At 68.1% G+C, this 23,473-nt stretch overlaps 1 protein-coding gene and 1 long non-coding RNA gene across 2 annotated transcripts in view; one reads left to right on the top strand and one right to left on the bottom strand.

The window, feature by feature from the left end:
- Positions 1 to 19,650, top strand: part of LAMB2 (laminin subunit beta 2) — a 39,453-nt gene extending 19,803 nt beyond the window's left edge. The window contains 13 exon segments of the mRNA XM_048856468.2: positions 2,141 to 2,365; positions 2,995 to 3,212; positions 5,997 to 6,093; positions 6,308 to 6,680; positions 6,871 to 7,055; positions 7,454 to 7,695; positions 7,911 to 8,114; positions 9,764 to 9,908; positions 12,329 to 12,536; positions 12,770 to 12,911; positions 13,667 to 13,843; positions 18,827 to 18,986; positions 19,085 to 19,650. Coding sequence (XP_048712425.2) covers positions 2,141 to 2,365; positions 2,995 to 3,212; positions 5,997 to 6,093; positions 6,308 to 6,680; positions 6,871 to 7,055; positions 7,454 to 7,695; positions 7,911 to 8,114; positions 9,764 to 9,908; positions 12,329 to 12,536; positions 12,770 to 12,911; positions 13,667 to 13,843; positions 18,827 to 18,986; positions 19,085 to 19,221 — 2,513 coding nt within the window. The 3' untranslated portion in view covers positions 19,222 to 19,650.
- LOC142072662 (uncharacterized) lies at positions 14,373 to 22,697 on the bottom strand. The gene is made up of 2 exons (XR_012669170.1): positions 22,639 to 22,697; positions 14,373 to 15,060 (listed from the first exon to the last, which is right to left on the bottom strand). It is a non-coding gene; the product is annotated as an uncharacterized LOC142072662 (long non-coding RNA).
- Between the last annotated feature and the right edge of the window lie 776 nt (positions 22,698 to 23,473).

Genomic DNA, 23,473 nt, shown 5'->3' on the forward strand with positions numbered 1-23,473 from the left:
TATTGGCACAGGACAGTGAGACTCACATGCAACATAACAAGGTGAATAAAACCCCACTTCGTCACACCCCCTTCTTCCCACATGGCTGTACCCCCTGCCCTCCCCCACTTCCTGGATGTACCCTCTTCCCTCCCCTGCATGGCTGTACCCCCTTCTGTGCCCTCCCCCCACATCCTAGCTGTGCCCCCTTCCCTGCTCTCCCGGCTCCGTACGGAACCCCCCTCAGTGTGACAGCCCTTCTCCGGGGCGCTCTCTCTCCCCGGGGGTTAAGCCTCTGGGCTCCAGCGTCTCCTGGAATCACACCTCTCAGAGCCATCAACAGCCTGGCTCTGCCCTGGGCCCCCTGCGGGAGTCCACTCGCTCTGGACCTCCAGCCCCTGTGAGGGAGCAATGCCCCCCATCTCTATCCTGCACGGACTCTCAGCCAGCATCACACAGGAGGTTTACTGAGTGTCTCAGCCCAGACAGCTCTGAGGGCCTCGGGCCTGGCCAGCCAGGTCTGTCCCCCTCCCAGTCCCAGGGCTGCTCCTTGTCCCAATCCAGCCCCACCCCTGCTTCCAGCCGAGCCCCCATATCCCCTCCCCCACAGCCCCTCCTCCATCCTTTGTCCTCCGTCCACCGGGGTCTCCGGCCTTTGTCGCTGGGTCCCCATGTGAGGGAGTAGGGAGTGTTACCCGGGAATGCTGCCTGGAACTGTCACGGAGTCCCCGGGCGATGCTCTGGAACTGCTTCCCACGAAGCCAGGCAGGACTCTGGGGCAGTCTCCTCCCTGGGAGCAGCCTGTCTGCAGGACACACAGCTCACCCGGCTTCCCCCTTCCTGGGTCTGACCTCGGAGCATTCAGCCTCCTCTGCCCCTCCGTGCACTTCCCACAGCGAGTCCGCCTGGGTGGGGTCCTGGGGCAGCCAGAGGGTCCTGCCCCCCAACTCCACAGTCAGACGTAAAACAGAAGGTTTATTAGACGACAGGAACATGGTCTAACACAGAGCTTGTAGGTGCAGAGAACACGACCCCTCAGCTGGGTCCATGTCCCAGCCAGCTCCAAACTGAAACTCCCTCCAGCCCCTCCTCCTCTGGGCTTTGTCCCTTGAGGTCACTGGATTCCTTTGTTCTCCGACCCTTTAGCTCTCACCTTGCAGGGGGGAAGGGTCCAGGCCATCAGGTGCCTGGAAACAGGGTGTCGGCCATTCTCTGTGTCCAGACCCCTGCACACACCTGCCCTCTAGGGCTCTGCAATGATCATACACCCTTATTCCACCACCTAGACACTTGAGAAGTGCATAGGGGAAACTGAGGCACCCCCACACTATTCAGAGGAAACATTAAGAACAGCCCCACTTCGTCACAGATACCTGAGCAGGTAACCTGAGCCAGGAGGGGGTCAGGGCCAGGTGACACCTTCTGCCCGGGAAACTGGACAAAGGCTGGAGGAGGGGTGGGGGGTGGCTGGGTGAGGCTGCTGGAGGGGGTTTCAATTTGGAGTTGGCTGGGGAGATGGTGGGAGGCCCAGAACCCAGGTCTGAGCTTCCCCCTGCCCCCCCAAGATGGACCTGACTGAGGGGTCCTGTTCTCTGTACCTACAAGCTCTGTTTGGGACTGTGTTCCTGTTGGCTAATAAACCTTCTATTCTACCGGCTGGCTGAGAGTCATGGTGAATCACAGGAAGTGGGGGGTGCAGGGCCCTGACTCCCCCACACTCAGTGACACCCCATCTCCAGGACATTATCTGGTGTCCAGGCTGCTAGGCAAGGTCACACCTGGTCCCCTAAAACAACAAACCCTCTCTTGCCACCTCGTTACACACGCAGCAAACAGGGAAACTGAGGCACACACCATATTCCTGCAAAACACTAAGAGAACCCCCCACTTTGTCCCAATCTGTACCCCCTTCCCTGCCCCCCCACATGGCAGTACCCCCCCTTCCTTCCCAAGGGAGCCCCGAGACCCAGGCCTGAGATGACACATTCCCACAGGGATCCTGTTTCTACTTAACCAGGGTATTGCTGGCTTCTCCAGCCCAGCATCGACTGGCTGTGACTCTGGGGGGGCTGAATGGGGTGTTGGCAGGGGGTGCTGCCCTCCAGCCCGTGCCGCGCCCCACACTGCAGCGTTCCCGGCCCTGATCCCCGCGTTCCCGCAGGTCTGCGCTGCGAGGAGTGTGCCCCTGGTTACTATGGAGACCCCTCGCAGGCCGGCGGGCGCTGCCAGCCCTGCCAGTGCAGCGGCAACGTGGACCGGCGGGAGAAGGAGGCGTGTGAGCGACGCTCGGGGCACTGCCATCGCTGCCTGCACCACACGGAGGGGGCACGCTGCCAGCACTGCCAGGCCGGCTACTACGGGGACGCCACCCGCCGCGGCTGCCAGCGTGAGTAGGGGCCAGGCTCAGGCACTGCGGGGCTGCTGGCCTGGGCGGGAGGCGCCTGCCTGGCCCCCCCTGCTCTGTCCCGCCAGTCTCCTGGACCACGCTCGTCACCCTCGCCTCTGAGCGCCCCCGGGGACCGGGCGCTCAGACCCCCCCCTTCCCTCCCGGGGACTGGGTGCACAGACCCCCCCCTTCCCTCCTGGGGACCGGGCGCACAGACACCCCCCCTTCCCTCCCGGGGACCGGGTGCACAGACCCCCCACCTTCCCTCCCGGGGACCGGGCGCACAGACCCCCCCTTCCCTCCCAGGGACCGGGTGCACAGACCCCCCCTTCCCTCCCGGGGACCGGGCGCACAGACCCCCCCCCCTTCCCTCCCGGGGACCGGGCGCACAGACCCCCCCTTCCCTCCCGGGGACCGGGCGCACAGACCCCCGCTCTGCCCACGCCCCCCGGGGACCGGGCGCACAGACCCCCCCCCCCCGCCTCCCCGCGAGGGCTGGGCGCACAGTCCTCCCGATGGGTACTGGGTACCAGTGCCGTGCGGCCAGGCCCCATCCCATCCCGTGCCCGTAGCCAGGTCTCAGCAGGGCCCCCCTTTCCTGCTGATGCCCCTGCTGTCTGGGTTCCCAGGCTGCTCCTGTAACACCCTGGGCACAGAGCCCAGTGAGTGCAGCGCGCAGGGTGAGTGCCGGTGTGATCGGCGCAGCGGGCAGTGCCATTGCTTGCCCAGCGTCCAGGGGCAGAGCTGTGACCGCTGTGCCCCCAACTTCTGGAACCTGGCGAGTGGGAAGGGCTGTGAGCCCTGTGCCTGCCACCCCCAGCACTCGCTGGGCCCTGCTTGCAACCAGGTGAGAGCCAGCATGGGGGTGGGGCGGGGGGCACTGGGCTGGGGAGAGGGCAGGAGGCAGGACAGGGGAGTGTCATGGCCCCCAGGAGTGGGGCTACGGATCCAGGTTTTACTCCTGGGGGAATTCTGTGCCATTGCACATCCACATAATTCATGTCCCCCGCAGATTTCTTTGCTTCCCCGCAGAAAAATGACTTTCTGATGGGGAAGCAAAGGGAAGCCGGGAATGCTCATGTGACCCTCCCCAGCAGTATGTTTTGGGTGCCCAGGGCAGCCAGCAGAGAAGTAAATCACTGTGGGGCAGGGGGCGGGACTGGGGAGGACCCTGCTGGTGGCTCCTACGCTACACCAGGCTCAGCTGCTAATCCCGGCTGGGCTGGGGTGGACGGGACTTCCTCTTCCCTGCATGGCATCCGGGGCTGTGTCAGACTGTGACGAAGTGGGAATGTTCATAATGTTTTCTCTGAATGCTGTGTGGGTGCCTCAGTTTCCCCATGGCATTTCTTAAGTATCTAGGTGGGGGGATAAGGGGGTGTGATTGTGGCAGAGCCCTAGAGGGCCAGCGTGACGGTGTCTACACAGAGAATGGCCGACACCCTGTCTCCTGGCGACTGATGGCCTGGGCCCCTCACCTGCAAGGTGCAAGTTGAAGGGGTTGGAGAACAAAGAGATCAGGTGGCCTCCTGGCCCGGGAAAGAGACAGAGGCCAGAGGAGGGGCGGGAGAGTTTCAGTTTGGAGCTGGCTGGGGAAAGAGAGGGAGGCCCAGATCTGGGGTCTGGGCTCCCTTGCCCCAAGATGGACCTGACTGAGGGGTCCTGTTCTCTGCACCTACAAGCTCTGTGTTAGACCATGTTCCTGTCGTCTAATAAACCTCTGTTTTCCTGGCTGGCTGAGAGTCCCGTCTGACTGCGGAGCTGGGGGGCAGGACCCTCTGGCTTCCCCAGGAGCCCGCCTGGGCGGACTGGCTGTGGGAAGCGCAGGGAGGGGCGGGGGATGCTGAATGCTCCGAGGTCAGACCCAGGAAGGTGGAAGCCGGGGGAGCTGTGTGTCCTGCAGACAGGCTGCTCCCAGAGAGGAGACTTCCCCAGAGTCCTGCCTCGCTTCGTGGGGAGCAGTTCCAGAGCATCGCCCGGGGACTCCGGGACACAGACCCACCCCCAGATTTCTCCCCCAGCTGTAGGAAGCTCTGCCAACTCCCCCCCACACACAGACACACACACACCTGCTTCCTGCACCCATCGCTCCTCAGCTGCAGGGGGAGGGATCCCTGTACAGGGAGCTGTTCCCTCATCCACGCAACCCCCATGCCGAGCTCTATCCCCCCCATAGCCAGCCCCACCCCAATGAGCCCCAGCCACCTTCACCTGGACCCCCCTGCAGAGACCCATTACTATTGCACCCAGAACCCCCCAACAAGCCCCTATGCATCCAGATCCCTCTCCGTATCCAGACCCCCCACTGAGCCACCCACACCCAGATTGTCCCACACAGAACCCTCTCAACTCACACCTATACCACGCACACCGCGCACGGTAAGCCCCTCCACACTAAGATCCTGCCTTGCTGAGCTGCCTGCCCACACCTGGATCCCCCCCCACTAAGATCCTGCCTTGCTGAGCTGCCTGCCCACACCTGGTCACCTGGCTCGGAGGGGCAGGGCCCTGGGGTGTTTCCGGGGCAGATCCAGTCCTTGCGCTGTGTCAGGGTTGGGTGCCGCCGGGTCGCGGAGTCCGTGTCCCGGGGAGCTGCACACTGATCTCCCACCTCTGTGCAGCCAGGGGCCTGTGCTCCGCCGTGCCGCTGGAGCCTCCACAGTTATTTCACAAATACAGTCTGCAGGATTTTAAATACTGTGCGCAGAATGTTTAGTTATTTGGAGCAGAAAGCCCTCAGGACTAAGCAGCTTTGGGACCAGCTCTGGGGGCCCAATGCAGTGGACCAGACCCTCAGGGTCAGCCACGAGCCTCCCCGCCCCCTTACACTGGGCCTCTGGGCTCCAGGCCCTGCTCCGCCCCATGAGCTCTGCCCAGCTAGTCCCCCTGAGGCAGAGCCAGGCAGAGCCCTGCCCACTGTGCAGGGCCCCATGCCCCGCGCCCAGCGGCTGCAGAGACGCTCACCCCGCGCTGTCCCCTGGCGCAGCACAGAGACGGGAAGGTTGCAGCATCGGCCACCCTGCTCAGCCAGCACCCCGCCAGCTGTAGGGAGCCCCTTGGTGCACGCTCTGGCTGTCCGCCCTCCTTCGGCAGAGCCCAGGGGAGAGCCCCAGGTCCCCCCCACCCAGTGCTTTGATCTCAGCTGGGGATTGTTCAGCCCCCCAGGGGCGGCAGGGAATCCAGGTCCCTCTGGGGCGTTGTGTGCTCGGTGCCAGTCGCCGGTGTCTTCTCAGACTCCCCACTGACATGGGGAGCAAGGCCCAGACGCCCGCGTCGCTTTGCCTGCCCTGAGAGCAGCCAGCCCTTCCCCACCCACTGGGAGCCATGCAGCACTGTGGGGAAACCGAGGCACGGACAGGCCTCATAAAAACATGACAAAATATTCCCACGTTGTCCCGGGGTTTGGGGCAGGGTGGGCGGGGCCTGGAATGGGTTAGGGGCTGGTATGATGAAGAGACCTTGGCACCTGGAGGAGAAGGCGAGGGCCCCAGACGGCCCGTGGTGCGACCCTTAGCTGAGAAGGTCCATCCCCTCCCTGCCCCCTACAGGCCTGCCCCCAGGGTGGGGAGGGGCTCAGTGCCTGCCTGATGTGTACTCACATGCACTGACCATGGCCAGCGTCTGTCTTCAGTTCACAGGGCAGTGCCCGTGCCAGACGGGCTTCGGGGGCCGCACCTGTGCCGACTGCCAGGAGAACCACTGGGGTGAGCCCAGCCTGCAGTGCCGAGGTGAGTGTGGGCGCGGGCTGGCTTGGGGGCCCTGCACCCCCCCAGCACTGTGGGCAGAGCAGGCTGGGGGCTCCCTGCTGGCAGAGTGCAGGAGGCACTGGAGGGAGCCGGGGGAGGGTGCCATGCAGGCCCCCATCTCTGCAGTACCAGGCCCAGCTGGGGTGGGGCTGGGATGGCTCCAGGCACACGACTGACGTGTCTCTGCTTTCCATAGCCTGTGACTGCGACCCCCGCGGCGTCGAGAGCTCCCAGTGCCACCATGCCACCGGGCACTGCTCCTGCCGCCAGGGGGTGTCGGGCGTCCGCTGCGACCAGTGCGCCCGCGGCTTCTCTGGCGCCTTCCCCGACTGCCAGCCCTGCCACCAGTGCTTCGGGGACTGGGACCGTGTGGTGCAGGACCTGGCTGCCCGCACCCGGGGCCTGGCACTGCGCGCCAAACACATCCAGCAGACGGGCATCGCAGGTGCCTTCGAGAGGAACTTCCGCCAGCTGGAGGAGAAGCTGGGTAGAGCCCAGGCCATTGTGGACGCCCGCAACGCCACCGCGGGGGCCGTGACCCAGCTGCTGCGCACCATGGAGGAGCTGCGGTGAGTGGGGGGTGCGGAGACGCCTCGCCCAGCGCCTGGGCACTGCCTGGGCGTGGGCCACGGGCTGAGCAGGCGAAGGGCCCCGGTGTGGGGCTGAGCCAGGCAGGGATCAGCGTCCCGCAGGTGGGGTGGGGAGGGCAGGAGTGAGGCTGGGGCCGTGCCCCGGGGCCTCACCCTGCCCTGCCCACAGGCAGCACGTGGGCGAAGCCACGGAGATGCTGACCCAGCTGGAGGGCGAGCTCACCGCGGCCCAGGACGAGAACTACAATGCCAACCGCGCCCTGGGCACGCTGGAGCGCAGCGCCCGCGGCCTGAACCTCACCCTGCTCGACCTGGCACGCCAACTCCACCTGCTCAAGAACTCCAACTTCCTGGGTGAGCCGGGCCCTGGCGGAGGGCTCTGGGCTGGCACCAAGGGGGCAGGAGGCTCACTGCGAGTGGCACCAAGGAGCTGCAGGGGCTTGGGGGGGTGCCGGGGGCCCCAGAGGTGAGGGCTTTGGCAGGGCTGGCACTGAGGAGGCAGGAGTCTCACTGGGGGATGGCACTGGGAGACTGGGGGGGAGGCTTGCACAGAGGGCGGCCCTCGGGGCATGGGCTTTGGGGGGTCTGGCACCAGGGGGCCCCGGGGCAGGGGCTCTGCGGGGGCTGGCACCAAGGGGCCTGGGGCAGGCGTTCTCAGGGGGGCTGGTGCCGAAGGGCCCCCACGACAGAGGCTGCAGGGGGCTCCCTGCCCTGGGTAGGGGTCTCACAGGTGCCCGCCTGCTCCTCCCCAGGTGCCTACGACAGCATCCGCCAGTCCCATGCCCTGTCACGGGCAGCTGAGCGTGATGCCAACGCCTCCAGCCTGGCAGTGCCCAGCGCTGTGAGCGACTCAGCTGCCACCCGGCGCCGCTCGGAGCAGCTGATGGCACGGAGGAGAGACAACTTCAACCGCCAGAGCGCGGCCAACCGGCGGGCGCTGGGCGAGCTGGCCACCAGGGCCAAGACCCTGCAGCTGCGTGACATCAATGAGAAGGTGGGGGGAAAGTGCAGGGGATGGGGCCTGAGGGGGGCAGGTGGGGGAGGGACAAAGTGGGGTGGGGAGGCGGGGGATGGGCAAAGTGGGGCAGGCGGGGGATGGGCAAAGTGGGGCAGGCGGGGCAGGGGACAGCATGCCCGTGGCACAGCAGCTCCAGGCGGCTCCCCCCAGCTCCTGGGGTCGCCGGCCCACAGTGCTCTGTCTGCCCACAGGTGTGCGGTGCCCCCGGGGACGCCCCCTGTGCCAGCAGCCCCTGCGGGGGGTCCAGCTGCCGGGATGAGGATGGCAGGCACCACTGCGGGGGCCTCAACTGCCAGGGGGCGGTGGCCATGGCCGGCAGCGCATGGGAGCGGGCCCGGCACACCCAGGCCGAGCTGCACAAGGCCATGGGGGAGGTGGACGAGCTTTTCCACAAGGTATGCGGTGCGGGCGGGGATGGGAGCGCGGGAAGGGTGTGAGCAGCAGGGGGAGCTGGCATGGAGAGGGACCCAAGGGGCAGTGTGCAGGACTGCAGCTCTCCCACTCGTGGGCAGGGGCTGTGGGTGGCATGGGGGCGTGCTCCCTTGTCCATGGGCACTGCCTGGAGCGGCGCATGGCTCCCCTGACGTGGGCAGTGCCTGGAGCGGTGCATGGCTCCCCTGTCCGTGGGCAGTGCCTGCGGGCGGCACATGGCTCCCCTGTCCGTGGGCAGTGCCTGGGGCGGCGCGTGGCTCCCCTGTCCTTGGGCAGTGCCCGGGGCGGCACGTGGCTCCCCTGTCCGTGGGCAGTGCCTGCGGGCGGCGCATGGCTCCCCTGTCCGTGGGCAGTGCCTGGGGGTGGCGCGTGGCTCCCCTGACGTGGGCAGTGCCCGGGATGGCGCGTGGCTCCCCTGTCCATGGGCAGTGCCCGGGGTGGCGCCTGGCTCCCCTGTCCGTGGGCAGTGCCCAGGGTGTCGCCTGGCTCCCCTGTCCGTGGGCAGTGCCTGGGGCGGCACATGGCTCCCCTGTCCGTGGGCAGTGCCTGCGGGCGGCGCATGGCTCCCCTGTCCGTGGGCAGTGCCAGGGGGTGGCGCGTGGCTCCCCTGACGTGGGCAGTGCCCGGGATGGCGCGTGGCTCCCCTGTCCGTGGGCAGTGCCCGGGGTGGCGCCTGGCTCCCCTGTCCGTGGGCAGTGCCCAGGGTGTCGCCTGGCTCCCCTGTCCGTGGGCAGTGCCCGGGGCGGCGCGTGGCTCCCCAGTCCGTGGGCAGTGCCCGGGGCGGCGCGTGGCTCCCCAGTCCGTGGGCAGTGCCCGGGGCGGCGCATGGCTCCCCTGTTTGTGGGCAGTGCCCGGGGTGGCGCCTGGCTCCCCTGTCCGTGGGCAGTGCCCGGGGCGGCGCGTGTCTCCCCTGTCCGTGGGCAGTGCCCGGGGGCGGCATGATGCTCCCCTGCCCGTGGGCAGTGCCCGGGGTGGCGCCTGGCTCCCCTGTCCGTGGGCAGTGCCCGGGGTGGCGCGTGGCTCCCCTGTCTGTGGGCAGTGTCCGGGGGTGGCATGATGCTCCCCTGTCCGTGGGCAGTGCCCGGGGTGGCGCGTGGCTCCCCTGTCTGTGGGCAGTGCCCGGGGCGGCGCGTGGCTCCCCTGTCCGTGGGCAGTGCCTGGGGGTGGCGCGTGGCTCCCCTGACGTGGGCAGTGCCCGGGATGGCGCGTGGCTCCCCTGTCCGTGGGCAGTGCCCGGGGTGGCGCCTGGCTCCCCTGTCCGTGGGCAGTGCCCAGGGTGTCGCCTGGCTCCCCTGTCCGTGGGCAGTGCCCGGGGTGGCGCGTGGCTCCCCTGTCCGTGGGCAGTGCCCGGGGTGGCGTGTGGCTCCCCTGTCTGTGGGCAGTGCCCGGGGGTGGCATGATGCTCCCCTGTCCGTGGGCAGTGCCTGGGGTGGCGCCTGGCTCCCCTGTCTGTGGGCAGTGCCCGGGGTGGCGCCTGGCTCCCCTGTCCGTGGGCAGTGCCCGGGGCGGCACGTGGCTCCCCTGTCCGTGGGCAGTGCCCGGGGTGGCGCGTGGCTCCCCTGTCCGTGGGCAGTGCCCAGGGCGGCGCGTGGCTCTCACGTCTCTGCGGCAGGTGGCCGAGGCCAAGGGGAAAGCTGACGATGCCCGGCTGAGGGCACAGGTGGCGCTGGACAAGGCCAACGAGACCAGGACGCGCGTGGAGCGCTCCAACATGGCTCTGCGCGAGCTCATCCACCAGATCAAGGCCTTCCTGAGCCGTGAGTGCCCGGCCCCCCCCGCCAGGCTGCCCTCCCCGTGCGCCAGCGGCCTGGGGCTGTGGCACTGGGTACCCCCGGGGCAGGATGGGTGTTGTCGTGGGGCGGGGATGGAGGATGGCAGGGCACTGTCGTGGGGCGGGGAAGGAATGGGGGGGTTGGGTTGGGAGGGGAGGGGCAGGCACTGTGTGGGGAGCAGGCCGGGACTCCCAGGCGGTGTCTGGCCTGGGGGGGGCACTGTCTGCGGGAGGCAGTGTCCAGGCGGTGTCAGTGAGGGCACTGTTTGGGCATGGGGCAGGCACCGCAGGGGCAGTGGCATGGAGAGCATGGTCTAGGGGTGGTGTTGGGGTGGGGCAGGTCAGGCACTGTTGGGGGGCGAGGCAGGGTGAGCCCCACGGGGGCGGGACAGGCTCCGGGGGGGCAGGGCAGGCACCACGGGGGCAGAGCGGGACAGGGCAGGCACCATGGTAGTGGGGCAGGCACTGCGGGGGCGGGGCAGGCACCGTGGGGGCAGGGCAGGACGGGGCAGGCACCATGGGGATGGGGCAGGGCAGGACCAGGCAGGCACCGTGGGGGCGGGGCAGGACCAGGCAGGCACCGTGGGGGCGGGGCAGGACGGGGCAGGCAGTGTGGGGGCGGGGCAGGGCAGGACCAGGCAAGCACCATGGGGGCAGGGCAGGATCAGGCAAGCACCATGGGGGCAGGGCAGGACGGTGCAGGCAGCGTGGGGGTGGGGCAGGACGGGGCAGGCAGCGTGGGGGTGGGGCAGGACGGGGCAGGCACCGTGGGGGCGGGGCAGGACCGGGCAGGCACCGCGGGGGCGGGGCAGGGCGGGACAGGCACCACGGGGGCGGGGCAGGACAGGACCAGACAGGCACCGTGGGGGCGGGGCAGGGCGGGGCAGGACCAGGCAGGCAGCGTGGGGGCGGGGCAGGACAGGACCAGGCAGGCACGGTGGGGGTGGGGCAGGGCGGGGCAGGACCAGGCAGGCACCGTGGGGGCGGGGCAGGGCGGGGCAGGCACCACGGGGGCGGGGCAGGACAGGACCAGACAGGCACCGTGGGGGCGGGGCAGGGCGGGGCAGGACCAGGCAGGCAGCGTGGGGGCGGGGCAGGACAGGACCAGGCAGGCACGGTGGGGGTGGGGCAGGGCGGGGCAGGACCAGGCAGGCACCGTGGGGGCGGGGCAGGACCGGGCAGGCAGCGTGGGGGCGGGGCAGGCACCGCGGGGGCGGGGCAGGACCAGGCAGGCACCGTGGGGGCAGGGCAGGACCAAGCAGGCACCGTGGGGGCGGGGCAGGGCGGGGCAGGGCGGGGCAGGCAGCGTGGGGGCGGGGCAGGGAAGGACCAGGCAGGCAGCGTGGGGGCGGGGCAGGACCAGGCAGGCAGCGCGGAGGCGGGGCAGGGCAGGCAGCGTGGGGGCGGGGCAGGACCAGGCAGGCAGCGCGGGGGCGGGGCAGGGCGGGGCAGGACCAGGCAGGCAGCGTGGGGGCGGGGCAGGGCGGGGCAGGACCGGGCAGGCAGCGCGGGGGCGGGGCAGGGCGGGGTAGGACCAGGCAGGCAGCGTGGGGGCGGGGCAGGGCTGGGCAGGCACCGTGGGGGCAGGGCAGGACCAGGCAGGCAGCGCGGGGGCGGGGCAGGGCAGGCAGCGTGGGGGCGGGGCAGGACCAGGCAGGCAGCGTGGGGGCGGGGCAGGACCAGGCAGGCAGGGCGGGGGCGGGGCAGGGCGGGGCAGGACCAGGCAGGCAGTGTGGGGGCGGGGCAGGGCGGGGCAGGATCGGGCAGGCAGCGCGGGGGCAGGGCAGGGCGGGGTAGGACCAGTCAGGCAGCGTGGGGGCGGGGCAGGGCGGGGCAGGACCAGACAGGCAGCGTGGGGGCGGGGCAGGACCAGGCAGGCAGCGTGGGGGCGGGGCAGGGCAGGGCAGGCACCGTGGGGGCGGGGCAGGACCAGGCAGGCAGCGCGGGGGCGGGGCAGGGCAGGGCGGGCAGCGTGGGGGCGGGGCAGGACCAGGCAGGCAGCGCGGGGGCGGGGCAGGGCGGGGCAGGACCAGGCAGGCAGCGTGGGGGCGGGGCGGGGCGGGGCAGGACCGGGCAGGCAGCGTGGGGGCGGGGCAGGGCGGGGCAGGACCAGGCAGGCAGCGTGGGGGCGGGACAGGACCAGGCAGGCAGCGTGGGGGCGGGGCAGGGCAGGGCAGGCAGCGCGGGGGCAGGGCAGGACCAGGCAGGCAGCGTGGGGGCGGGGCAGGGCGGGGCAGGGCCAGGCAGGCAAGGCGGGGGCGGGGCAGGGCGGGGCAGGGCCAGGCAGGCAGCGCGGGGGCGGGGCAGGGCGGGGCAGGGCCAGGCAGGCAGGGCGGGGGCGGGGCCAGGCAGGCAGCGCGGGGGCGGGGCAGGGGTTGCTGTGCTGACCCCCTCCCCGCCCTGCAGAGGAGGGGGCCGACCCCGACAGCATTGAGGTGGTGGCTGGGCGGGTGCTGGCGCTCTCCATCCCAGCCTCGCCCGACCAGATCCGCCACCTGGCCGAGGAGATCAAGGAGCGGGTCAGCAGCCTGGCCAACGTGGATGCCATCCTGGAGCAGACGGCGGGTGATGTGCGCCGAGCGGAGCAGCTGCTGCAGGACGCCCGCAGGGCCAGGTGAGACCATGGGGCGGGGGCCAGTCACACTGGGCCTGGGGCTACCCACAGTGACACCTGCTTCCCGCCCCACCCCCGTGCCTGCGGCGACACTGCTGTAACGGGCAGGGCAGGTGGGCTGGGCATGGGGGCACTCCCCGTTCGGCAGCCACCGGCCAGGCCCTGGGCAGGGCGGCTGGGCGAGGGGCGGGGCGAGCCCAGGGCCCCATGTGTTGCCTTGTGCCCGGGTGCAGGTCGCGGGCGGAGAGCGTGAAGAACGCGGCTGAAGTGGGGAGGCGGGCGCTGGAGGATGCCAGGCGAACCCAGAGCGCCGCTGAGAGCACCATCCGCAGTGCCAGCAATGACATCCACCACACGGAGGGCACCCTGAGCACGGTGAGCGCAGCCCCAGCCCCCCCGGGGGAGCCTCAGCTGGGGACCCCACAGCCCCACGGCAAGGGGCCGGGCAGCTCTGTCCTCCCCACAGGGGCTGGGAGGGAGCTGAGCCTGTGCACTTCCCCAGCCTTCCCTTCCGTGGGCTGGGTCCCCGGGGTCACGTGTGGCCTCCACACGTCTGAGCCCGAGCCTCCGGGCTGCAGCCTCTGCCTCCCCCCGGGAGCTCTGCCCAGCCAGGCCACTGAGCGAGCCCCTGCTCGGAGCATCCCTCTGTGCCGCGCCAGCCGGTGCTGGGTTCCAGTCCTGGCTCAGCGGAGAGGCAGCCGGAGTCCAGCCTGGCCAGCCCATCTCGGCCTCCTTCCTCATATTTCCCGTGTCCACCAGCCCCCGGCGAGTCCTGCCCCTACCCCTCTCCCTGCAGACCCTGCTGGGCTCCCAGCTGCCAGCCTAGTTCCCCCTTGTTAGGGGTCAGCTGGCTGGCCGTGGGGCTCCTGTGCCTTTCTTGTTGCTGTGGGTCGGTTCCAGCCAGGTACCTACCCAACAGCTCCTGCCCCCTGCAGTGCCCAGGGGCATTTGAACCCTTCTGCACCATGTGGCAGCGATGCCCAACACTGCCTGGTATGCCGTCCCCATCATTATCACAGACAAGCCCCCCTCGGTCTGGGAGATGCCAGGGCTGGGCACAGGAGCAGCGGTGGGGGGGCCATGCCAGGGATGGGGGGCTCCTGGGTTGACAGAGCTCCCCTCCCGGGCAGATCCAGCTGCAGGCGGCGAGCACAGAACGCCAGCTGCAGGGTGCCATGGAGCAGGTGGGGCGGCTGGACAGCCAGCTGGGCACGCTGAAGATGAAACGGGCCAATAACAGCCTAGCGGCCACGCGGGCCAAGAACACAGCCAGCGCCGCGCACGCCCGGGCCGGGGAGGTCAAGCAGGTGAGTGGGGGCAAAGGAGAGGACACCCAGCTGGGGGGCCTGGGAGGGGGCTTGGCTCTGTGGTTCAGGCCCTGCAGGCTGGAGGTGGTGGAGAGTCCGGGTAAGGCCTGCGGGGGGAGCCGTGTTGGCTCTGCCTGGGGGGGCCCAGTCTGGGTTGGCCCTGTGGGGGGGGGGCAGCTGAGCTGGCTCTGTCGGGGGGCGGTGACGGTGCTGCCCGTGGGAGCCAGCTGAGGTCACTCAGTCAGGGGGAACTGCAGACAGAGCGGGGCAGACAAACCCCGAACGCCGGTGGATATGCCACTCCTCAGAGTTACCAAACCAGCCTCCCTGGGTACTCAGACGTCCACACAACGCAGTGCCCGCCCCAGGCCTCCCTCCGGACACACGTCAGATACGACGATGATTACTGAAGATCTTCTCTCATCATATAAGAGAGCAGGTTCCCCCAATCCCAAAGGATCAGGCCCCAGACCCAGGTCCGATGATAACTTAGATCTTACCCCAAATACGCACTGATAGCCAATTCTCGTTAATTAAACTACAGTTTATTCAAAAAGAAAAGGGAGAGAGAGTTGGTAGAGAGATCAGTCTACAGAGCGACCTGAGTTCAGTTCTTGAGGTCACGATACCGAGCAGAGATGGTGAGTCTGTAGTGGCCAAACGTCCTTTTAGAAACAGCCCAGAGGTTACAGTCCAATGTCCATGTTCAGGGTGACTCCAGTCAGTGACTGGGGATCTCAATCCTTATGGCTCAGGGTTTCCCCTTCTTGAAACCCAAAGCCGATCTGAGATGAAGGAGGATCGTGTCCCAGGGCTTTTATACATTTCCAGCAGCCTCTTGGCCTGAGAAGACAATAGGCTCAACCTTCCTTCTCCCAAACATCCTGGCAATTAGCCCAGGGTAATTTATCATTAAACGGTTCAGATACAGGTTACCCCAACCTTCCCGGAGACAGAGGCAACAACACTGTTGCCCTCCAGTGTCTTCCTAGATCTTCACACTCCTGTTTTGATCTTTGAATCAAAGCCGTGGCAATAGACAAGACTCGTTTGCTGACATCACAAGCCCTGAGCCAGCATCTCCCCTTCTCTCTCTAGCAGTGCGGGCTGCAGTTCACAGCTCTCCTCCTTTCCATCTCTTCCTAAGCAGTCTCTAAAGTTGGGCCCCGGGTCAGGTCAGTCTGGGAGGTCATTAACTCTTTCTGGCCCTGTGTCACCTGTCAATGAGATATGATATCACACTCCTAAGGTCACAGGGGGTCCTTGTAGGGCCTGCAAGGCGAGCCGTGCTGGCTGTGTCCGGGGGTCTGCGCTGGCCCTGGGCGGGTCTGTGCTGGCCCTGCGGGGGGGGGGGAGCTGCCCTGGCTCTGTCCGGGGGTCTGCCCTGGCTCTGTCTGGGGGTCTGCGCTGGCCCTGGGGGGGAGCTGTCCTGGCTCTGTCTGGGGTCTGCCCTGGTGTGACGAAGTGGGACTGTTCTTAATGTTTCCTCTGAATAGTGTGGGGGTGCCTCAGTTTCCCCTATGCAGTTCTTAAGTATCTAGGGGGTGGAGTAAGGGTGTATGATCATTGCAGAGCCCTAGAGGGCAGGTGTGTGAAGGGGTCTGGACACAGAGAATGGGCGACACCCTGTTTCCTGGCAACTGATGGCCTGGGCCCTTCCCCCCCTGCAAGGTGAGAGCTGAAGGGTTGGAGAACAAAGGAATCAGGTGACCTCCTGGCCCGGGAAAGGAACAAAGCCCAGAGGAGGAGGGGCTGGAGGGGGTTTCAGTTTGGGGCTGGCTGGGACATGGAGTGAAGTGCAGACGGGGTTGTCTGGCTCACTGCCCCCCAAAATGGACCCAGCTGAGGGGTCCCGTTCTCTGCACCTGCAAGCTCTGTTTTAGACCATGTTCCTGTCATCTAATAAACCTTCTGTTTTACTGGCTGGGTGAGAGTCACGTCTGACTGCGAAGTTGGGGTGCAGGACCCTCTGGCTTCCCCAGGAGCCCCGCCTGAGCGGACTCGCTGTGGGAAGCGCACGGAGGGGCAGAGGATGCTGAATGCTCCGAGGTCAGACCCAGGAAGGTGGAAGCTGAGTGAGCTGCGTGTCCTGAAGACAGGCTGCTCACAGAAAGGCGACTGCCCCAGAGTCCTGACTGGCTTCATGGGGAGCAGTTCCAGATCATCGCCCAGGGACTCCGTGACAACTGGTGGCAGGTGGGATGTACTGCACCCCGTGGATGGTGCTTCCTGCAGTAAGTGACTGGGGAGCAGTAACACGAAGGGGGATTGCCGAGGACCAGGCCTGCTGAAGGCTCAGAGAGGAGCGGTTTCGGGGGGCGGTTAACCCCTGGGAGTGTGTGACCAGCAAGAAGGACTGTGCAGTAACAGGGTTCCCCTGGGGACTGCAGCGAGCAGTCCAAGGGGCGAAGGAGTCTGCAGCTCGACCCTGGCAAAGAGGTGGTGACCTCGAGAAGGGCTGGCACACTAGGGGTTCTCCCTGGAAACCGTGGGGAGCTGAGAACACACGGGCCTGTGAGTCCACAACAACTTGGGAGGAGCGGAGTGATGGCCTGTCACCGTCTCCTTAAGAAGGACATTGTAATCCTGTGCAAAAAGAGAGGGTTGAGCGTTGGAAATTTCACCAAAGCAGAGTTAATCGTGCAGCTGGAGGAGGATGACCGCTCTAAGGAACAGATTCCTGACCCCAACTGGGGCTATAGCAGGATCTGGGAGCAGCTGAAGCGGGAGCCAGGCATCGCCAAGACTCCTGTCCCCGACCAGACGAGGGTCTTCACGATCGGGTTCCCCATCGGGGGATCGAGACGGACGGGATTGGAGCTGAGTCTGAGAGAGCAAGAGGACTGTGGGAGACAGCGAGAGCCCGAGAAAGAGCTGCAGAAGCAGCAGCAGCATGAACGGGCGGTGGGGGAGCGGAGAGGCCTAGGGGACCCCTCAGGGGTGAGTGGAGATAGACCCCGGGGGGCCAGTTCCGCAGGGAACCTCGAGACTAAATTGCTGCCCCTGGTTAAGGGGGGGGGTGTGTGGATGCCCACCTCACTGCCTTTGAGCAGGCTGGCGATTTGAACCAAGGGGACCCTGCGGAAAAGCCCCGGTGTCTAGCTCCCTTGCTGGGTCCCAAGGCCATAGACTCCGTCAGCCAGATGGTTGGGGATGTGGACAGGCTCCCACTCCTGACCCCAACCTATATGTCTGTGTGGAGTTTCCTGGGGCCAGGCCCCCTGGACCTCCAGTGGGAGCAGAAGGTGATGGTCAATGGGGAGACATTCTTGGGGTGGCCAAAGGGCATGGGCTGCATAAACCTTCCCACATGCGGCCTGCGAGTGCTATCGACCACCCCTGACCTAAGGGAGGGCGTGAAACTGGAAGGGCCTGGTGTAACTCCTACCAAGGAATGGGAGAGATGCTGGGGCATCCATGGGAACGTTGGTGGCTTCGAACTTCCCCAGGTCACCGGCTAAAGTGACCCCGCTCAGTTCGATCTCGCAGGGGGGAGAGAAGTTGTCACGGAGTCCCTGGGCGATGATCTGGAACTGCTCCCCATGAAGCCAGTCAGGACTCTGGGGCAGTCGCCTTTCTGTGAGCAGCCTGTCTTCAGGACACGCAGCTCACTCAGCTTCCACCTTCCTGGGTCTGACCTCGGAGCATTCAGCATCCTCTGCCCCTCCGTGCGCTTCCCACAGCGAGTCCGCTCAGGCGGGGCTCCTGGGGAAGCCAGAGGGTCCTGCACCCCAACTTCGCAGTCAGACGTGACTCTCACCCAGCCAGTAAAACAGAAGGTTTATTAGACGACAGGAACATGGTCTAAAACAGAGCTTGCAGGTGCAGAGAACGGGACCCCTCAGCTGGGTCCATTTTGGGGGGCAGTGAGCCAGACAACCACGTCTGCACTTCACTCCATGTCCCAGCCAGCCCCAAACTGAAAAACCCTCCAGCCCCTCCTCCTCTGGGCTTTGTTCCTTTCCCGGGCCAGGAGGTCACCTGATTCCTTTGTTCTCCAACCCTTCAGCTCTCACCTTGCAGGGGGGAAGGGCCCAGGCCATCAGTTGCCAGGAAACAGGGTGTCGGCCATTCTCTGTGTCCAGACTCCTGCACACACCTGCCCTCTAGGGCTCTGCAATGATCATACACCCTTACTCCACCCCCTAGATACTTAAGAACTGCATAGGGGAAACTGAGGCACCCCCACACTATTCAGAGGAAACATTAAGAACAGTCCCACTTCGTCACACCTGGCTCTGTCTGGGGGTCTGCGCTGGCCCTGGGGGGGGAGCTGTCCTGGCTCTGTCTGGGGTCTGCCCTGGCCCTGGGGGGGGAGCTGCCCTGGCTCTGTCCGGGGGTCTGCCCTGGCCCTGTGGGGGAGCTGGCCTGGCTCTGTCCGGGGGGTCCGCGCTGGCCCTGCCCGGGGGTCTGCACTGGCCCTGGGGGGGAGCTGCCCTGGCTCTGTCCGGGGGTCTGCGCTGGCCCTGGGGGGGAGCTGCCCTGGCTCTGTCCGGGGGTCTGCGCTGGCCCTGGGGGGGGAGCTGCCCTGGCTCTGTCTGGGGTCTGCGCTGGCTCTGTCCAGGGGTCCGCGCTGGCCCTGCGGGGGGGGTCTGCGCTGGCCCGGGGGGGAGCTGGCTTGGCCCTGCCCGGGGGTCTGCGCTGGCTCTGTCCAGGGGTCCGCGCTGGCCCTGAGGGGCAGCTGGGCTGGCTCTGTCCGGGGTTCTGCGCTGGCCCGGGGGGGAGCTGCCCTGGCTCTGTCCGGAGGTCTGCGCTGGCCCTGCGGGGGGTCTGCCCTGGCTCTGTCCGGGGGTCTGCGCTGGCCCTGGGGGGGAGCTGCCCTGGCTCTGTCCGGGGAGTCCGCGCTGGCTGTCCGGGGGTCTGCCCTGGCCCTGCGGCGGATCTGCCCTGGCTCTGTCCGGGGGCCTGCGCTGGCCCTGGGGGGGAGCCATGCTGGCCCCTGGGTGCCCTCTGACTGGCTGTCTCTGTCCGGGTGTGGCGCAGCTGGCAGAGGGGCGGCTGGAGGCCGGGTACCAGGCAGTGCAGGAGCTGGTGCAGAGCCAGGCGCGGGGTGCGCTGCAGGCCAGGCACCGGGCGGAGCGGCTGCGTGATGAGGCCAAGGCCCTCCTACGGGATGCTCAGGGCAAGCTGCAGCGCCTGACAGGTGAGGAGTGGGGCGGGGGCGCTGCGGGAACAGCCCTGGGCACTGCCCTCGCCGGGCTCCCAGCAGGGGAGGGCTCACCCTGCATTGTGTCTCCCCAGCGCTGGAGGGGTCGTACCAGGAGAACGAGCGGGTGCTGGAGGAGAAGGCGGCCCAGCTTGACGGGCTGGAGGCCAAGGTGAAGGGCATCGTGGGTGCCATCAACCAGCAGATCCAGATCTACAACACCTGCCAGTGACCCCGAGCGCCCACCAGCCTGTCGCCTCCCTCCCCCAACCCGACAGCCTGTCCCCCTGCCCAGCCCCCCTCCATGTCTGCCAGGGCCTGGGCTCCCCTGCATGGCTCCATTCCCAGCACCAGCCCCTCCAGGAGAGCCCTGCCCCCTTGGTATCATCACCGCTGGGGCAATGCTGAGAACTCCCTCCTGGCACAGCCTCGGCGCGTCCTGGGCCCCTGTCCTGGCAGCCATGGTGCCCTTTCCCACAGCCCAAGGCTCCACTGCTGCCTCCGGCCACGGGCACCAGGACCCTGGCCCAGCGCTAGGCTGGGGGCTGAGGGGGACTCGCGCCCTCCACAGTGGGCAGGGCACAGGGTCTTGCACCCTCTGGCGCTTTGCCCTGGCACGTGGCAGGGGCAGCTTGTGTGTGAATAAAGCCCTTGCCTGGCACTCGCTGCCTCTCCGTGTGGATCATGTGCTGGTGACTGCCGTGCTGCCAGGTGCCAGGCATCTGCTGCCCTGGCATGCCCGCAGGGCCAGCCCTGGGCCTGGCACACACTGCCCCCCGCTCTCATGCAGACCAAGGCAGCCAGCAGATTGCATCCTCCCCTGCTGCCCCAGGCAGCTCGGAGCTGGAGCTGGGCCCGGCCTGGGCACACGGGAGGGGAAGGAACCTGATGGGTTGGAAGCAGAGCTCCAGCTGTGCACCCACCCCAGTCATGCTGGTGCCTGGGGCCACAGCACACTGCACAGAGCCAGCATGGGCAGACGACTGCCCCAGCCAGCCAGTGGGAGCTGCCAGGCCGTGAGGGGAAGGGACAGCCCTTACTCCCCATGTCCTCTGTGCCCTCTAGATCCTGTCGTAGCACATCCCCTCTGTCCAGCCCCATAGAGGCCCTGTGCCCACAAACAGCCCTACAGTACAGCCATGCAGCTCATCTAGCCTGACCCCTGCATAGCACAGGCCACCGAGCTTCACCCACCCCCTCCAGGGATCGACCCCCGCCTCTGGCTGAGTCACTGACATCCTCAAATCCAGACTTAAAACCTTCCAGTGAGAATCCACCATTGACACGAACTCAAAACAGCCAGTGCCCCGTGCCCCATGCTGCCGGGGAAGGCGAAACTCCCCCAGGGTCTCTGCCAAGCTCACCCAGGGGAAAGTTCCTTCCTGACCCCAGACCTGGCGATTGGTTAGACCCTGAGCACATGGGCAAGACCCAGCAGCCAGCCACCCGGGAAAGAACTGTCTGCAGTAACCCAGAGCCCTCCCCAGCTCGTGTCCCATCTCCGGGCGTTGGGATATTTCCTGCTAGCAGTTGCAGAGCGGCTCCCTGCCATCATAGGCAGCCCCATCACACCATGCCCCTCCAGACACTTCTCAAGCTCAGGCTTGAAGCCAGTTTTCTGCCCCCACTGCGCCCCTCAGGGGCTGCTCCAGAACATCACTCCTCTGATAGCTAGAAACCCTCTCCTAATTTCCAGTGGAGACTCTCGCTCAATTGCAATAACTCCTCTCCCTGCCTGGTGTTATCCCTCACAAGGATTGCTGGACAGCGAGCAGCTCTCCCCTCACCTGCGTTTGGTCAGGCTAAACAAGCCCAGCTCTTTGAGTCTCCACTCCTGAGGCAGGTTCTCCACCCTGGTGTCATCCTGGCAGCCCTGCTCTGCACTAGTGGGTTCGTGCAGAGCCCGGGGAAGTCGGCTAAGGGATGCACTCACCCTCCTGCCCACTGCTTTGCCACGCACACCTCCCCCGCTGCGAGCTTGGCGGGGGGCTGAGACCCCTTCCCCATCCCACAGGTATTGCAGCTTCTTGGATGGGCGCTTGCTGAACGTGTGACTCCAGTTCCATTAATGGAGCCCTTTCCTTTCCCCGTGCTTTAGGCTCTTGGGATTACCAGGCCCCCCGCAATGGGATGATGTGCCTGGATCACCCCAGCACAACACACCAGCACTTTATGGCAACTTGACATTTCCAAGTCGTTTCCCTGGCTGGCAGGAATTGCCCCCTGCTTCCTCAGCTGGCAGGGACCTGCCCCGGGAGCACGGTCAGCGGTTAACCCTCTGCTCTTCTTTGCCACGAGTAATTGGGGTCAGGCCGTGGTTAACCACTCTGGTCCCATCGGAGTCGCATTAGCACATTCGGGGTGGCACATCGGTGACGCCGTAGCCCTTGACTGGGTTCCTTTGTCTCCCCTGACTTCGGGGCATGGCACCTTGGCAGCATCCAGCTTGCAGTAACAACGCTGTGGGAGCGGGTCTGAGCTGTGAACAGCGCCTGGCAGGGCCAGGGGGCCGAGCGTGCCGCACGCCCGGCAGGGCCCCAGCCCATGGCCCTGGGTACTACAGGAAATGAGCTGGGCCTGCCCTTCAGGAGGCGGTGGGTGACCTGGGCTCTTTGCTGCCTGCCCCCGTGTTGGGGGTTCAGTGCTCTGGCTGACAATGGCAGCCCCCTGCTCCCAGCTGGGACCACTCTGGGACCAGAGCTGTAAGTGCCCAGAGACCCTTCATCTGCAGCCTCCGCCTCCCCGGCTCCTCCCAGACCGTCCTGCTGCGCTCGAGTGGCTGGCGCTCGGCCCGGGGCACAGGGCAAGGAGCAGCATGCCCAGCCAGGAACACAAGCTGGAGTTCCTGTGCCGCCCACTGCCCTCGAGCCGCAGGGCACGACCCCAGCTGGGCTCAGGAAGGAGTCTTGCCCCTTTGGCAGGGTGGGACTTTTGTAGGGTGACCAGATGTCCGGATTTTATAGGGACAGTCCCGATTTTGGGTCTTTTCCTCATATAGGCTCCTATTGCCCCCCCCGTCCCAATTTTTCACACTTGCTGTCTGGTCACGCTAGCCTTTTGCGCCTCTTGCTGCAGCTTCAGGCAGTGGCTGCTGGAGCCGTGTCCGCGGCCCATCGGGTGGTTCTGATGGAGCCGTTCCCTGGAGCCGTGTGTCGTGGAGTCACGGGCTGTGTGCAGTGCCCTGGCCTTCAACCCGCTGCCCTGCAGCCTGCTGGACCCTCCAGCCCCACCCTTCCACGAGGCCAGGCCCCATAGCCCCGAGCCTGCAGGTGCCAGCCCCCCCCTGCTTCTCCCAGGGCTCCTGCCAGCGTCTCCCGGCCAGCGGCCTGCCGCGCGGGGCTCTCCCCTCGCCTGGAGCAGGGCAGCGGGCCGCAGCCAGGAGCGCTCAGGGGGTCACCTGCGACCCCCAGCCAGCGGAGCCAAGGCCCAAGCTGCCCCGCCCAGCCCTGCTGTGCCCTGCCTTCCCTCGGTCTCTGGGGGTCCCGCTCCACCCCGGCTGGTCCTGTCCCCCTGCGCCCTGCAGGGCATTGGCTGTCCCGGCTGGCGGGGCCTCCTTCCACCTCCGCCAGGCGCCGTCGTGGGGATGCAGCGCGGAGCTGCACAAAGTGCCCAGGGAAACTGAGGCACGCACATGGCTCATAAGACTTACCTGCCCCCTGCGCTGCAGCGCGCCACGCCGGCTCGGAAACCCGGGGCGCGGGAGCCGGGCGGGGGCTGCGGGGGCCGGGGGGGGGCTGCGGGGGGGCCGGGCCGGGCGGGGGGGGTGGCGGGGGGCCGGGGGGGCGCTGCGGGGGCCGGGCCGGGGGGGGGCTGCGGGGGGGCCGGGCCGGGCGGGGGGGGTGGCGGGGGGCCGGGGGGGCGCTGCGGGGGCCGGGCCGGGGGGGGGGCTGCGGGGGGGCCGGGCCGGGCGGGGTTGCGGGGGGGCCGGGCCGGGCGGGGGGAGTGGCGGGGGGCCGGGCCGGGGGGGGGCTGCGGGGGGGCCGGGCCGGGCGGGGGGGGTGGCGGGGGGCCGGGGGGGCGCTGCGGGGGCCGGGCCGGGCGGGGGGGGGCTGCGGGGGGGCCGGGCCGGGCGGGGGGGGTGGCGGGGGGCCGGGGGGGCGCTGCGGGGGCCGGGCCGGGGGGGGTTGCGGGGGGGCCGGGCCGGGCGGGGGGGGTGGCGGGGGGCCGGGGGGGCGCTGCGGGGGCCGGGCCGGGCGGGGGGGGTTGCGGGGGGGCCGGGCCGGGCGGGGGGAGTGGCGGGGGGCCGGGCCGGGGGGGGGCTGCGGGGGGGCCGGGCCGGGCGGGGGGGGCTGCGGGGGGGCCGGGCCGGGCCGGGGGGGGGGCTGCGGGGGGGCCGGGCCGGGCGGGGGGAGTGGCGGGGGGCCGGGCCGGGGGGGGGCTGCGGGGGGGGCCGGGCCGGGCGGGGGGGGGGCTGCGGGGGGGCCGGGCCGGGGGGGGGCTGAGGGGGGGCCGGGCCGGGCGGGGGGGGGCTGCGGGGGGGCCGG

This window comes from Caretta caretta, chromosome 7 (assembly GCF_965140235.1).
Source record: "Caretta caretta isolate rCarCar2 chromosome 7, rCarCar1.hap1, whole genome shotgun sequence".
NCBI lineage: Eukaryota > Metazoa > Chordata > Testudines > Cheloniidae > Caretta > Caretta caretta.